Raw genomic sequence first — 16,852 nt, 5'->3', positions numbered from 1 at the left:
TGCTTCCACATCTGAGCACACACCCCCGCGCAGAAAAGGGTGCCTTGCTGGTTGGCTGCAGAGGGCGGGACTGAACTGCTTTTTTCTCATAGGCAGAGCTACTGCCACCTGCCGGCTTTTCTCCTTGACTTTGTGGGGACCCAAGTACCCACAGCCCCCTGCAGTTGGCTCTTGTAACAGTATTGACTCTTGTAACGGTATTTTTTAATCTGACAAAATTAAATTGATATCTGACAGCAGTCAACAGCTGACAGCCTGTGGCATTTCAGACCTGATGGCTGCCAAGCTCAAATCTATCAAGTATTGTCAATAAGTAAAAAAATTAATAAATTGCATTTCAAAGTGTAAACTTCACATCTAAAATGTGAATTCAAATTTTTGAATTCAGAAACATTCGAAGTCGAGAGATGCACGATAAAACTGTTTGCCAAATTTTGAATATTTGCAAATGGTCAGTGGGCTACAACAGTGCTGGCCAACATGGTGCCTTCGAGATGAGGCTGAACTCCAACCCCAATTAGCCCCAGCCCACTGGCCAGTGATCATGATGGAAGCTTTAGTCCAACAAAATCCGGGAGACTTCAAACTCAATGCACATCATGTTGCACTATTGCAATTGCATGCACTTGACCAAATGTATGTTTATAGAAGTGCCCACTGTGAGCATGGCTGTAACATAATTATGAAACCCTGGACATTTGAGTATTGTGGATAGTTCTGCTCCTCCCACAATGTTATCCCTTGCTCTCTGCATAAAACTAAGAACTGCAGAGATGGCCTCCTGAATAAGGATGAGCATAAGATTATTCAAGGAATTGAGGATCTGGTAAAATTAATTCTATCCCGCATTGACAAAGGATATGAGTCTATGGTTCCATGCACATGAATTATTTGCTGCCCTCAATAATTGAGTTTACTTCAGAGACCTTTGTATGCGCAACACATAAAATTCTAATGGTTTCCTTTGCCAGTTTCCTGCCAGAATGGTTTGCTCATCTCAGTAATGTGAGCAGTGCCAAATAGGAATTGCACCTTAGCCACCCACCCACGGGACAGCTAGCTTTCCTGGTCTTCAGTCACATGCTAGCATCAGTTTCTTGTGTTACCAAGAAATGGAGCCCAAGGTGAAATTACACAGATGAAGGGTCAAGGCTCTGTTGAACGTGGGTGGGGTTGCTTATTTGGCTATGAATCCTACTGAGTTCTAAGGGACAAAGTAATTAAGTATAATTGGAAGGAACTCACTGCCACACACACAATGGTATCTCTAAGAACATCCCTTAACCTCCTCCCCTGGCTACCATTCATTTCCATGGGGAAAAGTAAAGTGTTGGATTTGGGACAATGATGGATGCCCATCACTTCCATTCCCCACCACTGACACTCAAAATTCTACAACTACTTAATATGTTGAGTTCTCATTAGGCTATAATTTGAAGGGTGGGTTGCAAATCTTGGGGATTTCCATGAATATGACACTGGAATCTTCAGGGTGTTGTTATTTGCAGACCATAAGGTCCTCCTTGGGACATACCAGGAGAGGTGGTCTCGTAGGTATGAGGGTCCTAGGCAGCATAGGGTCCTCATAAGAACATAAGAAGAGTCCTCTGGATCAATAGTCCATCTAGTCTACTCTCCCAGTGGCCAACCAGATGCCTATGAGAAATCCACAAGAAGGACCTCAGTGCAAGAGCACTCCCCAATCCTGTGGTTTCCAGCACCTGATATTCAGGAGCACTGTCCGCTCACCCCCTCCAAGAGGTGGGCGGGTTTTGTGACCCCACCTTGCTACAGGCTGGTTGTTGACCTGCCCCCATCTCAGCAGATCAAGGGGCTGCCAGCTGGGGGTGGGGCCAGGGCCAGAAAAGGGCTGATGCTCATGTCTCATTTTTGGGTAGTGGGCTCCAGGGACAAGGTTTTAGCGCATGGGCTCGCAAATGTCTCTGACTATGGAGGCAGAGCAAAGACACTGTGACTAGTAACCACTCTGAATTTGTCTAATCCTCTTTTAAAAATTGGTAACCACTGCTGCCTCCTGTGGGAGTGAAGTCGATGGTTTTGGTCTGCGGCCTAGCTATTTCATCTTATGGTGCCAGTTTGCTGCAGAAGACTACTTTTCTAGGGATAGCAAATGCCCATAAGTGTGAAGAATTGCACCTTCAGACATAGCAGCATGACTTTGAAATGCTCTTGTGCAGGTGTGCCTGGACTCATCTCTGCTAACCTTCAGATGGGCAGAAAGGACGTGGATTTTTAGGTGGCCCCCTGGCCCAGAGTAGCCTTCTTCAATTTGACATCCTCCAAATGCTGTGAACTCTAACTCCCATCAGCCCCAGACAGCATGACCCATAGTCAAGGATGATGAGGTCAATATAGTTCAAATGATATGGTGGGAATCATGTTGGGAAAGTCTGGGCTAGGCTGATGTTAACTGCTGCTTGCTATATGCAGCTTTTGGTGTTTCTCTATTGTTTTATTGAAGGGATGGCTTTATTGCTTTGATTGTTCTATGTCATTTTAACTTTGTAAACTACCTTGGGGAGGGGGTCCTTGCTGATCGAAAGGACAGGGTATAAGTACTCAGACTAAATCAAAATAGCAGGTGCCTGGCTCACATAGTGGGGTGGTGTTCAATGGAGTTTTAGAAAAACTAAAACTAATGGTCCAAACTTAGTTATGTTCAGTGGGTCTGCAATGAGTAAAACTCACCCTTGGCTTTTTTACCCTTGATGAATGGCAGCCGCAGAGGTGAGCTGACTGCATTGTCATGCATTGGATTTGAAATGCTGCAGAACTATTTGCGCCTTTGATGTTAGAGCTGCAACGGCCATATGCACAAGTCATCCCTTCATGCTGCAGTCAGCGAAACAATGGGGCGAGGACACCCTGTGAATCAGTCCAGCGAGAGTGAGACGGAGATCTGCAATCAGGTCTGGCACGAAGCGTCAGCCTTCACATCAGAATAAAAGAAATCTGTTTTCAAAACCCATGCATGCTTTCATGGCTGTAAGTGCCATGGAAAACCATGGGGCCGATTTAAAAAGATGCCTACAGTCAAGGTGTATGGGTGACCAAGTCATCTTCAAGAGTAAACCCATTGAAATCACCGGGTTAAATTAGCCATGGCCGATTTATTGCTTAAAAATGGGTCTGCTCTGAGTATGACCTAAATAGATTCAAGAGTATAGGATTCAGCATCCCCAGTGCCCTCATCTTCTTACTCGGGTCAACCCACTCACGTTTTCACACGTGGCAGAATGGGCTTGCGCTCCTTTGACCTTGAATCCAACTGGAAGCGTAGCAGCGCCTTCTAATGACCCGCTTCCTCTCTTCGCCTCCTCGCGACGGGTTCCCCACCCGCCTTCTTTTTTATTCTGTTTTTTTATTATTATTGGATCGCTCCCCCGTCATTCTGCCTGGCTTGCCCTTCCCTCCACCCCCTCCCCGCTGTCTTTGTTGCAGCCTGTTCGGGTCGTTTCCTTCCCTGTCACGCCAGCACAGAGGTACCTTAGGAGGCTACATCAGCTGACCGGGTCTGCAGCAAGAGTCAGGAGGATGTAGCACTATTGCAGCATTTTTAATTGAGGCGGGGTGGGGAGGGGGGAGGGCGAGGCTGCTGCTGCTGCTGCTGCTGGGCGAGGGGGATCGAAGGACGGAAGGGTTCCCCCTGGCTTCCTTCGCCTAAAGTCACCTCACAAGCACAACACACTCACACCGCCTCCTGTTCAATCTGCCGTTTCCTCGGTGGAAGCCTGGGGAGCGCCAGGCAGGCGGTGCCATTCTATGTCCTGGTTTACTTTCGCTTCTGACACGCCCCGCTAGGGACAGCATCTTGAAAGCTTGACATTCCCCAGCCATACTGCTCTGTTAACCTTCAGACGCCCCTTTGCAAGGGAGGCGGGCGGAGAGAAGGGAGGGCAAATTACTCGTCGAAATCAACACAATTTACCAGCAGCTTGCGGGGAAGAAGAAAGAGATCCCTCTGTCTCGAATGTATCAGGAGGCCATCTCCCTACTCTCTCAGCCTTGCGATGCCATCCCAACAACCGTCGCCCTGATATTTGTCCCTGAGCCTCCAGCCTTTCTCTCTAGAGTCCCAGATTCTCGAGAATAACAATGAGCGTGGTCACGGGTGTCAGGCCTGAGAGTATCGCTCCCGCGCGAGAGGCTTTGCAGAGAAACTGCTGACTTCGCTTCCCACCCACCCTGCCGAATCCCCACCTCCACGACTGTTTCCGATGCTCTCACGCCTTATTACAAATATAACAGTTTGCTCCGTTGAACAAATGCAAAGGCTTCCGCGCTCCCCTCCCCCTCCACCCTGTCAAAACTACAAGCGAGTGTTGTTGTTCCGTTGGGTTCCCGGTTCGATTCGGTGCCCACACCCCGGCAATCTGCAGTCAATCCCCTCCCTGCCCCCTCCCCATAACTGCAGGTGTGCCGGCAGCAACCTCCTGCGGCAGGAGCAGCTGCTCGCCTCTTGCAACCCTTACCGTGGGATGCTGGGGAGTTGGGGGGGGAGGGGGGAAAGCGAGAGCCAGGCAAGAAATGCCGATCCAGCAGCCTCGGTGGCGGGAGGAGGAAGAGGGAGGAGGAAGGAGGCAGCGTAGTGTAAGGAGGGAATAGTGTCAGTGGGATGGTCCGGAAATCCCGTGATAAAAAGAGGGAGTAGAGAAAGTAAGGAGCTGGCGGCTTGTCCTTCCTCCGTTGCTGCCTCATCGTGCCAGGACCCTGTTCAAAGGAAGATAACTTCTCGCGCCTGTTCCTGCCTATGCCCTTCAAGCGACGCCTTTTAACTCCCGAGGAACACATGGACCCGGCTAGGAACGGGAGGCTGATCTGCTAGGAAAGCCGGGAAAGGACCTTGTCTCCGTATCTCAAGGAGGGGAGAGAGAACGGCAGGAACCCAGACGCTGCAAAGAAGGTATTTCTCGCTAGTCCTTTCCGCCCGTTTTCGAAAGGCCGGAGCTGTCCGTGGTGCTGAAGCCTCGGTGCTCAGCAATGTGTCCTTAGTACGGTAGTAGGCACCGCCCGGTCGCGGGGAAGTGTCCTTGGTGCTGAACACGCTCTTTCCCCCTCTCTTGCTCAAACGCCCTGCTGCTGCTGCTTGCTGCTGCTGCGAGCTCCCCCACGGATAAGGAATTGCTCGATTTTTTCTCTCTCGCTGTGCGGCGGGTAAGCTGTCCTAGGTGCCGAAAACCCCGCTATACTTTCTGGTTGCAGAGATTGGTAGTTGGCTGTGTAGAAGAGGAGGGGAAGTGCTAAGGATGGATCTATGGGACAAGCTTCGATACACGTACTGCTTGGCGAAGCCTCCCAAATCAGGGCACGGAGGGGGTTGCAGCCAGCTGCCTTTGCAAGTTCACTGGTTGAGAGTTTTATTAGCTCGTGGAGGGGTTCGTTTATATAATATTGGTACTTGGATGCCTTGGTGCAAAACACAATACCTGGAAAAGTGCCCCCTTTCCCCAAATTTTGTGTGTAGTCTCATTGCAACCTCATTGGAATTTCAAGCATGTCTCTCTTTCCTTTGGTGCATGCATTGACCCCCCCCCTACAAAAAAAGCAGAAGTCTGAGGTCACAATATTTCTTTGCCTGTAGAAGTTTGAAGAGGGAAAATGCTCAAATGATGCAGCACTGTGTTCTGTTTAACAAGTTATCTCTAGTTCGCATTCCCCTTTCTCTAAAGGAAAATAGGTCTGCCTAAATGTCTTCAATATCATTATTTAAAATGAGAAAAGAAAGAAGGGTGTGTTATTTAACTGAGATGGAGCATTTTTGGAGTGCATTTGGTTCTCTCTGCAGAGCTTTTAGAAAGGAGCATCATTGGTTAATAAGTCTTACCTGCGATCTTCCCTTTCTAATAATCCAGTTCACTTTTGGAGTTCAAGTTCTGTTAAGCAGCTTGACATGAACATGTCAAATGAGGTATAGCATTTTGCTTGTGAAAACTCCTACCCCTGGGGAGTGGGGATGTCTTATTTGCTACTTCGCAGCTTTAACTTTGTTGCTGCAACCTGAAATTCTATGCTACAATTCTAAATTATTGTGCTGAATCCCAAGAAAACTTCCTAATAACTTTTAGTGAATTTGACATTGTTTTTAAAGGGAGATACATCCAGTCTACTTTAGGGTCTCCTAGCTTACAAGATCTTGATGGCATTTCAGTAGCCAATTTGCATTAAATCTCTCTCATAATGTGTCTGATATTTAACTCAATTTGACTGGAGTAGCTCTTCTGGTCAGTGATGCAGACATGCGGTTGGCCATTAGGAGATTCTGACAGAGAAGCCTGCTGCTGAGAATTCAGGGAGCGCAAGCACTTCAACCTTCAAATGCCCCCCAGCCAAACGTCTGCTCTTAATAGCTAGAACTTGCCCCCTTTAAAGCACCACCTCTCAAAAACCACGAAGGACTACCAAGCTGAAAATGTTGGACTCTTTACTCATTAGAAAATGTCAACTAAACCCAATAGCTTTTGCAATGAATTGAATATTCCTTTCTAATGACTCAGTATAAAAACTAAATGGGTGCCTGGCAAATTCAATTAAACAGCTCTGTGTGCAGATCTATTTACATAGCAATTGAATGTTCAGGTAGGTTTTTTTCTTTTCTTTTCTTTTCTTAAATAGCTCTTGTGTGCTTGATTTTATACCAAAAGATTCAGAGTGAATAGCATCTAACTCTGGGAATAGTTCCCCATTAATTCAGTGCTATCCCATGGCAATGTATCAGCAGTAGATTGCCCATATTCTTTGACTCCCTAAAGATCATACTACAGAATGTTAAGGAATATACAGTGCTCCCTAGTTGCTCACAACATGATCAAGTAACTTTGGCTCCAGTGTGATAAATGGCTGTGTGTGTGTGTGTGTGTGTGTGGAGTGGAAGGGAGGGAGTTCAACCTAGCAGACTTTCAAAAGGACATGTAGATCTAATGCAGTAAGACACAGAGCTGTGGCCCAGAATACAAAATGCAGCAACCCTAATGCTAATCTTTTGCTTTGTGAATTCAGCTGCAGGCTGCAACTCAAGTCCTTGTCTCCATCTGAATTGCATGTGAGAACTGCTCTGGTGGGAAGGAATCTAAAGCCATCACCATGGAATTTGTAATGAAGCAAGCCTTAGGAGGTAAGAGGAAAATGGTGCTATTTTGTGACTGCTTAATGGGAAAGGAATCTTATGTCACCTCTCTGGAATTTGTAATGAAAGGGCAATTGGTGTGACTGCTGCTATTTTGTAAACATGAATTTACACACTTTCCCTCTCCCTTGACAACAACCAGTGAAGAATTCAAACGGACACTCATACTGAATAAGGGAATTTGAGGAAGCCCAGTGCAGACCACCAAACTGCAAGGCTTACATAAAGAATGCTTCTCTTTGCACATTTACCTTTTATTCCTCCTCCCGATATATTATATAAGGTATCCAAACTGTGAAACTTGCAACTTATAATTGAGGTTTTACTATTTGCTGAATCACTGTGCCAGTAGGGGGCAGCACTGAAAGTTGCCTCAAGCCTATGGCTGGTTCCTGAACTTCCAGACTCCTATTCTGAATGCTCAGATGCTGTTCATTATTTATTGTCTCTACTAAAAAACAAACCACTTTGACAGCATTCTCGCAGGAACTGTGAAGAGAAGAATGATCCAAACCAGAATAACTGGAAACGAGCCATATGTTTTATGGCAGAAGGAGAGAGAAAATATATTCTTAAGAGCAGGCTTCCTCAAACTCGGCCCTCCAGATGTTTTGAGACTACAATTCCCATCATCCCTGACCACTGGTCCTGCTAGCTAGGGATGATGGGAGTTGTAGTCCCCAAACAGCTAGAGGGCCGAGTTTGAGGAAGCCTGCTTAATAGACCAGCAGCAAAACTGCATTAGAAACGCTGTTTTAAACCAGTTCATCTGCTATGGTGCTCAGTCATGGGATTTTGAGGACTGCAATTCTGTGATGGATTTCTGCTGTGTAATTCTCGGCACAATTATTGTGATCTGCAGAGAAGGCTTTTCTCTGGGTGAGATGTGTTATGTGGTGGCTGGTCCATTTGGGTGAATGGGGAGCTGCCCCACCAACCTCCATCAGTACAGGGAGTGGCTCTGGCTTTCAGCTTCCTCCACCTTAGCCTCCGTACTGCCCTTGTAGAACTCAATAGGAAGGAGGATGGCAACAAAGCAATAATGAGTTGGCTCTCCTGCTCCTTGGCTCTGTCTCCAATTATTGTTGGTCTTCCTGCTTTCTGCCCTCCCTGTTCCAATTCTCACCAGCCACCACTGGAGCCTTCTCTCTAATGGCACCTTATTTTTTTGGAATTCCTTAGATATATATGACCGAAGCGTTCATTGATATCATTTCGGCACCAGGTTAAGACCTTTGTGTTTGCCCAGGCAATTTGGATGTTTTAATTTAGTGTTGATTTAGCCTGTGCTTTTAGCTGCTTCTATTGCTTGAGGAGGGGTTCTTTATTTTTTTAAACAAGGGTTTTTATTACGTATTATATATGTGCATTATATGACCTTATTTGATGTGCTGTACCCTGCCCTGGTATCTGCACATAAAAAGGGTGGGCTACACATATTGTTAATAAAGAATAAAAATAAAGAAACACACCCACAAAGCGCCCAAGTTGCTCAGGGAAAGCCCTATCAGTCACACCGGTTTCAACCTCAAGCTGATGTGCAGTTGTGGTATCGAAGTATCAGATGGCACTTGGATGACTGGTGTGGATAAAGTGAAATGGAGAATGCTGCAATAAGAAAGCCAGTGTCGATCATTAAAGAGTCCTATTGTGGTCTGCTTTGGCTGGTGTCTGATCTTTTAATGGATGCTCCATTAGAATCAAGTGGGCATGGTACAAATGATTTACAAGAAAAAGTACAAATGAAGATGCTTCTGTATGACTTGGCTATTCAAGTGCCCTTATGGAGGGCTTCTCTCCCTCCTGTGCCATTACGGGGCGCATTTCAAAAGGCTTTTCCATTGGCTGTCATTTCAAGTCCTATTAAGGTGTGCTTTGAAGGTCATTGATAGACTCCTGGTGATTTTGCAAGTCATGCAAGGTTTTCTTTCGCATACATATTATCCAGTTGGTGATAGGATTGTTGTTTGTTATGCTGTGTGGATGCAATTTGCAATATAAACACATTATGAAGCTATTTACTTCATCAGGCACATTTATATTCAATTTAATTCTTTTTTTATGTACAAGGAAATAGTTTTTTCTCATTTGCAAGTGATTTAAATGAGTGGTTTGATATGAGAGAGAGAGAGAGAGGGAGGGAGGGAGGGAGGGAGGGAAAGTGTTCGTATTTAGATTGTGATTTTTTATTTTTTAAAAAACCTTTTGGCTTTTTGGCTGCAGTGCTGCACATGGCTAGGCTTGTAAATTCTGTTAAAGTCAATTTCTATTAAGAAACCTTATCATTGGAAATGTATAGCATTCTATCCCTTTGTGGGCATAGCTGTATCCATGGGAAAAGGATTGTCAAAAGATCCAATTGGGCCACATCTCTTCCCTTCCCTTCCCTCCCCTTCCCTGGGGAACATTATACCTACTATATGATGCAGTTTGGGGACCAAGTAGCACTATAGCATGGTGGGTACTAGGAGTTTCATGTCAACCACTTGTGAATCTCATTCTTGGTGTCCTGACTTGCAACTTACTCACACCTTGAGGATCAGAAGGAGGAAAGGAAGTGGGGCACTATGTACAGTATCTATTTCACTTATTGTTGTTGTTGTTTAGTCGTTTAGTCATGTCCGACTCTTTGTGACTCCATGGACCAGAGCACGCCAGGCACTCCTGTCTTCCACTGCCTGCCACAGTTTGGTCAAACTCATGCTGGTAGCTTCAAGAACACTGTCCCACCATCTCATCCTCTGTCGTCCCCTTCTCCTTGTGCCCTCCATCTTTCCCAACATCAGGGTCTTTTCCAGGGAGTCTTCTCTTCTCCTGAGGTGGCCAAAGTATTGGAGTCTCAGCTTCAGCATCTGTCCTTCCAGTGAGCACTCAGGGCTGATTTCCTTCAGAATGGAGAGGTTGGATCTTCTTGCAGCCCATGGGACTCTCAAGAGTCTCCTCCAGCACCATAATTCAAAAATTTCACTTACTACAACAACAATAAATTTAATCTGATTAATTACTTGCCCTTCACCATACATTCCCAGGCTGGGCCACAGCAATTTTAAAATACAACGTGCATGTTCCTGCGGGGGTCTACTAATATGCCAGGTGTGGGGAACATTTTGCTTTCCAGATGTTGCTGAACTACAACTCCCATCAATCCCAGCAAGCATGGCTAATGGCCAGGGATGGTGGGAGTTGTAATTCAGTGATGTCTGGAAAGCCAAAGGTTCCCCATGCCTGGATTATGTCTATAGTCATTTTGCACCCATCTTATAACATTGTCATGGAATCAGCAGAGAGGAAGCGAGAGGCAAGAGTAACAACGGTTGGACTCCTGTGTGAGGTAGGGCATCATTATTCCCATTTTTACAGTTGGAGAACTGATGCTAACTAACAGTGACTTGACCTGGATCATTCAATGTGACTGTGATGGCAAACTGCAATACACCAGGAGCAGGGAACTGGATCTGGCTGGTGGGCCAGATCCTGGGATCCCCCACCTTAGTGGACCATTATGAAAGGTGGCCAGAGCTCCACCCATCTGGCAATCATTATCTAGTTACACTATGATACCCAATGAACCGTTCTTCCTTTGTAACATATCAAGTCACACCAAAAAGTATAAATTGAAGCCAAGTAGGGTGTGAAGTGACAGCCAATCAGCTGATAAGTGGTGACTCCTAGCTTGCTTTCTGCATGAAGAACTTGGTAGCGCTGCCAACCCCGTGAGCTTGAAGTTACCGACTATCATCTGATAGATGGTGACTCCAAGGTGGGCTTCCTTCAAGAGTTCTCTGCACCACCAAATATCCATTTCAGTAGTGCAGCCAATCCCAGGAGACTTGTTCTCCCTGCCAATCGGCTGATCAGAATTGTCCTTCACCTGGATGTGATAGGGCATGTGTATTCTCATGAGCTCTTCATTTCCTGTCGAGGCAAGGCAGGTTGGCCAGCGCTAAGGCAGGTAAGCACATTTGGCTGCAACATGGAGATCACATCTCAATGACTTCAATTGGGCCCTCCTGAGGGTAGATGCTGGCCTCTGACACTGGCCATGCTGCCATTGTGTATAACTCTTCCTGCCAGATGAGTGGATGGCTGATCATGTGGGCCTTCCCTCCTGACTGGCATCTGCTGGGAGGGAGAATACTGATTTAGGTGGAAGGTCCCATCAGCTCTACCTATACATAAACTCGCCAGTAGGTGTATATGCAGGACTCAAGCCCAAACACTGTCATTTTGTGCTTCATTAAGATAGGTGAGCGCATGACTACGGTTCAGGATGCAATAAATCCCACCGGCTTTGGTGATGCTATTTATGGGCTTTTAATTAGACCTACAGTTCCGTTGTTCTTGAAGAGAGTGGATCTTTTCGAAAAAAACAACAACACACCAGCCTAACCAATCAGCAATTTAATTGCTGCTTTCTAACATAAACTTACTCACATATCCCTCTTGGGTATTACATCAGAGACGAGAACTTGGGAGAACAGTTTGTGAGCTTTGGTCTCACTAAAGCTAGACATGTGGTGGCTTGTAGTATTAAAAGGGGGGGGGGAGCACCTCTGAATATGTTTTGTACAAATTTAGTCTGCCAACATTTTGAAAAGAGGCAAATGAGTCAGGAAATCAATAAGAAGCACAGAAGCGATGCTCGCAAGGCAGGTTGGAACTGCACTGAAAATACAACTGTATTTCCCCACTTTGGAGCAGACCAAGGTTATAATAGCAGGTTCAGACCCAATTGATTTGTTTGGCAATTTTAAATTAGCTAATTTCAAACTAGCTGGACTCCAACATTGTGCAAACACATTGATATGAAACAAAACAAATTAAATCTACCAAGGCTTTTGCTTTTAAATGAGATATTCTTTGTCATTACCTAGGAACAATGAGGAATCTGCTTATGAACTGCTTATTGAGAATTTGTAGTGTGGTTGAAATTCTGGAGCTTATTTGCAGCAATATTGACCTTGAAACAATGTCAAACATGCAGCCGGCATCAAGGCAGACATTGGAATTTAGAGTGAGGCAAGGTTAAGAAAGCAAATGAAACAAACAATATGATCTGATCTGTTAGCTGGCAGAGGCCGTAAAGTTGTCTTGGGAGAAGAGAGTGGCTATAAATCGATAGAAAAATATAGGAGCAGGGCTGGTTCAACATATTTTGGTGCCTGAGGTGGGAAATCCAGCTGGTGTTCCCATCCCATGGGGTACAACCATATTAGCAATTAATTAATTAATGGAGAATGGCATTCAACTAAATTTTACTCAGAGGAGACCCATTGAAGTTAATGAACATGGTTAATGTAGGTCCATTTATTTCACTAGGTCTACTCAGAAGTAAATCCTACTGAGTTTAATGGGACTTACTTCCAGGTAAGTGAAGGTAGACTCACAGCCTAAATCTGCCTCCTGCAGCTGCTATGATGCAGTGTACACTCATGGAGCCAGCAATGCACAGTGATACCTTGTTTTCATCACACTTTGCTTTATTGGGCTTCACAGATATTGCTCCTTACGTGGATGTGGGTGCAGCTGCAGGCAGCACAGCCACTTTCCAGGGGAAGGAAGACCACCACCACCTCTGCTGCCCCTCTTTCAGCCACAGGAGTGGAGGACTGGCTAGGACTGGTGCTGAGATTTTCTCCTCCTGCCCCTGCAGCCAGGAAAACAAACAAAAATATATTATTCACTTTATATCAGTGGTTTACCTGTATAGGGAGACATTAGACAGAAGGAAACTTCTAGCCTGCAGGCCTAATTACTGGTAGGTCTACTAGCCTCCAAATTTGGTCCACCAGACAACTTTGGGCAAACCACATCCACCAGTTGTCACCTGATGTCATATGGTGTCTGGGGCAGAGACCTATTTTCCCTGATCTAAGCACCTAGACTAAATGGAACTGTATCACTAAGATTACAGATAGGCCTTTAACCTCCTCCAATGGATTAGACTTTGAATTACGTGATTTTGTATGATGTCAGGTGACTGACAGGTTGGCAGCCCTGCCCACCTGCCATGATGGCTCATGGAGACATCTGACTAGGCATAGTATGCCCATTTTTACTTGCATTTATGCATACGGAACACATATGGATTTGCATAACCAGTTGGTATTAGATCAGGCTTCCTCAACCTTGGCCCTCCAGATGTTTTGAGACTACAGTTCCCATCATCCCTGACCACTGGTCCTGCTAACTAGGGATCATGGGAGTTGTAGGCCAAAAACATCTGGAGGGCCGAGGTTGAGGAAGCCTGCATTAGATCTTGAAATTAGGTAATATTGCTGCATTCTTCTGCTTTTGGTAGATATTTACTAGTAGAAGTACTGAATCCTGAACAGAATTATCCAAGATCATTAAGGCTTGAAGCAGGGTAGTGATCTCGTCTGCAAATCAGGGGGGAGGAGCCTGTGGCGTTCTGGATTTCATTGGATCCCCACTGCTCATTAGCCTCAGCCAGCATGAGCAATGCTCAGGGATGATGAGAACTATAGTTCAACATCTGGAAGACCACAGATTCCCCATCCCTGCGAGAGCATTCTGTCCCCAAATTTGCTAGAAGCTCCCTTCATGTATCACCTTGATGCTTTTTTTTTTTCTATTAGTGGTTCCGCAGTGCTGTAGTTTTACAAAGAAAGAAAAACTGCCCGGCAACAGTACATGACTTGGAGATCTAGCAAAGTGAGGTATTGAGGGTGCACAGCTTATCACGTTGTTATCATAAAGCATTCTTATATTAGGAGACCTTTTTAAATAATGACATGCACCCATCAATCTCTCTTGGCTGTCTCTAAATTTTCATGCTTTTGTTGCTTGACCGCTTTCACACCAGTGTTCTCGTTCACACCAGCTCTTTCTGAGCAAATTTCAGTTCTTAAAATCCCTGCTAGGTGGCATGGTAAACCACTCTAGAGCATGCCTTGTCTCCGAAAGAGAGTCCTGAAGTCCTCATAGAAACAATGCATTAAGAGCAGGAGACACTCGTCTTTTTGAAGCTGTTTTTTAAATTGGGATTCTTCATACGATACTTAAGAAAAACAAGTAGCAAAAAGAGGGAGGATCTCAGGTTGGAGAATGAATGATACAGGGGGATGGCCAAATGATGAAAAGCCTTATTGCTGAAATGAAACCAACTCCCACTGCAGCTCTCCCATTGGCTTAGAGCAAGCTCCCCCAACTTGGTGCCATCCAGATTTTCCGGACTACAATTCCCATCAGCCACTGCCAGTGTAGCCAATTGGCAAGGATGATGAGAGATGTAGTCCAAAAATCCCAGATTTGGCGAAAGCTGCTCTTGAACAGCATGCAGAGATCACATCACTTTAATTCTGACTCTTCTACACAAGCTTTCTGTTTGCTTCGAGAGATTAGTAGCTGTTACTTTTTAACCCGCGACAGGCTTGGGTCCTGCATATTTTAGGAATAATATCTTTGGGTTTATTCTATCTTAGGAACTATGGATGTGGTCTGGTGCTGTGTCTTTCCCTTTGCAGGGATTTGTTCTGCTGGGACATGTGGCTGGGATTTTTCCATGGTGGAACATCCACACTATTGAACTGTCTACCTAGAGAAATCCACTTGGGCACTCCTTCACCCTCTGCTGTAAAACACTGGCCAATGCATTTCAATTTCATAAGGTGCATTGCATGTTCAAGGTCCCAGGTTCAAACCCTGTCATCTCTAGGTAGGGCTAGGCAATGTCTCCAGTCTGAATACCTGGAGAGCTGCTGCCAGGTTGTGTAGACAATATTGAGATGGATGGACCAAGGGTCAGACTGGTTTAAGGCAGCTCCCTACGTTCACATGTCAAAGTACTAAATGTTTCAGCTGTGGAAGAAGAAGAAGAAGAGTTTGGATTTGATATCCCGCTTTATCACTACCCTAATGAGTCTCAAAGCTGCTAACATTCTCCTTTCCCTTCCTCCCCCATAACAAACACTCTGTGAGGTGAGTGGGGCTGAGAGACTTCAGAGAAGTGTGACTGGTCCAAGGTCACCCAGCAGCTGCATGTGGAGGAGTGGAGACGCGAACCCGGTTCCCCAGATTACGAGACTACCGCTCTTAACCACTACACCACACTGGCTCTCGTTTAAAATTCTTTGGCAAATGATTTTTACAGTGTCCTTACTGCTGGTGGTTATGCTGTTTATCATATAGGTGCAAGCAGCTGGTCACACATAACGCAATCAGCAAAGGGCTCAATAGAATCTTGCTGACTGCACACCATGCATTTAAAGCACATCACTTCGCCCCTCAAAGAATCCTGAAGGAGCATCTCTACTCCCATCGTTCAGCCCAGACACTGAGGTCCAGCCTTCTGTTGGTTCCCTCACTGCGAGAAGCCAAGTTACAGGGAACCAGGCAGAGGGCCTTCTCGGTAGTGGCGCCCTCCCTGTGGAACGCCCTCCCATCAGATGTCAAAGAGAACAACAACTACCAGACTTTTAGAAGACATCTGAAGGCAGCCCTGTTTAGGGAAGCTTTTAATGTTTGATGCATTACTGTATTTTAATATTTTGTTGGAAGCCACCCAGAATGGCTGAGGAAGCCCAGCCAGATGGACAGGGTATAAATAAATAAATCACCACCACCACCACCACCACCATCATCATCATCATCATCTCCACGGAGCTATAATTCCCAGCACCCTTAATAAACAACAATGATAATATTAGGAACACCTATAATATTATAATATGATCAGGACACCTATAGCTCAGTTGCTTAGAGCATGGTGCTGATAATGCCAAGGTTGCAGGTTCAATCTCCATATGGGATAACTGCTTATTCCTGCATTTCAGGGGGTTGGACTAGATGATCCTCAGGGTCCCTTCCAACTCTGCAATTCTATGATTCTATGATATGAATGGTGTGTGTTCAGCCTACAGGTAACCTGCATGCATGGGGCAAGGAAAGGCGCAGGAGAATATAGCAATGGTCTGTTGCTGCCATAGTGTGTGTGGGTGCCCATTCAGGGTTGGGCTGCAGCTTCTGTTCTTTTGCTGTTTCGTTCAGTGGTGTGTATGTGTGTGTTACTCTTTCTTGTTTTATTCAGGTAACATATTTTATTTTGTAGTACAGTTCATTGAATGCCTTGCAGTGACTCATAAATTCAGACATAAGCGAAATATTAAAACCTGAAAAGTTTGTGAGCACGGTTGTTTTCTACTCAGTGCACGTACTATTGCAGTGAAAAAACAGAAAGGAAGGATGCAGGTTCATTGTGTGACATGGAAAAAACCAGATGGCGTGAAAGAGTGGTTTCCCCCCTTTTCACATTCCTCCTTTATGTCCTGCTTTTCTTCCCTAGTTTGTGTAATATCCCTTCCTCCTTCATTTGCCAGCTGCAACGGTCCAGGTAATTCTATAGAACTAAAATTACACACACACACGAGAAAAAGCAAAGCATCAGCATTTTTTAAAACAAACTAACTGGCTAGAGACTAACGAAATGCAAATTATGCACAGATGCTTCAAAAATGATAGGATTAGACAGGCGTACACGACACTTTATTGACAGGTTGTTAAAATAGTTCCAGGCCGTAACAGGGCATCAGGATGCTGCTGCAAATAAATGAAGGTGTACATTACAGGGCATGTATGTGTAGTTTAAAGTAATGCAAAGCTATGTGCAGTGGGAGAAGAATTCAGGAGCAAAAAGACTGCCACTAATAGCAGTTATAAATAGATAGCCTTTTAGCTACCTGCCACCAG

The 16,852-nt window shown here is 45.3% G+C and overlaps 1 protein-coding gene across 2 annotated transcripts in view; it reads left to right on the top strand.

The window, feature by feature from the left end:
* The first annotated feature begins 4,556 nt into the window (after nt 1-4,556).
* The window catches only part of CPLX1 (complexin 1), a 153,856-nt gene continuing 141,560 nt past the window's right edge, over nt 4,557-16,852 (top strand). The window contains exons 1-2 of one of the 2 annotated variants that reach the window (XM_083720011.1): nt 4,557-4,924; nt 7,018-7,132. In XM_083720011.1, coding sequence (XP_083576137.1) covers nt 7,102-7,132 — 31 coding nt within the window. In that variant the 5' untranslated portion in view covers nt 4,557-4,924; nt 7,018-7,101. Of the gene's footprint in view, nt 4,925-4,952; nt 5,176-7,017; nt 7,133-16,852 lie in introns of those variants that run through there. The other variant, XM_083720012.1, reaches the window with a different exon arrangement.

This window comes from Podarcis gaigeae, assembly GCF_964106915.1.
Source record: "Podarcis gaigeae genome assembly, chromosome: 17".
Taxonomy (NCBI): Eukaryota; Metazoa; Chordata; class Lepidosauria; order Squamata; family Lacertidae; genus Podarcis; species Podarcis gaigeae.
This window is presented reverse-complemented; position numbering and strand designations above follow the sequence as displayed.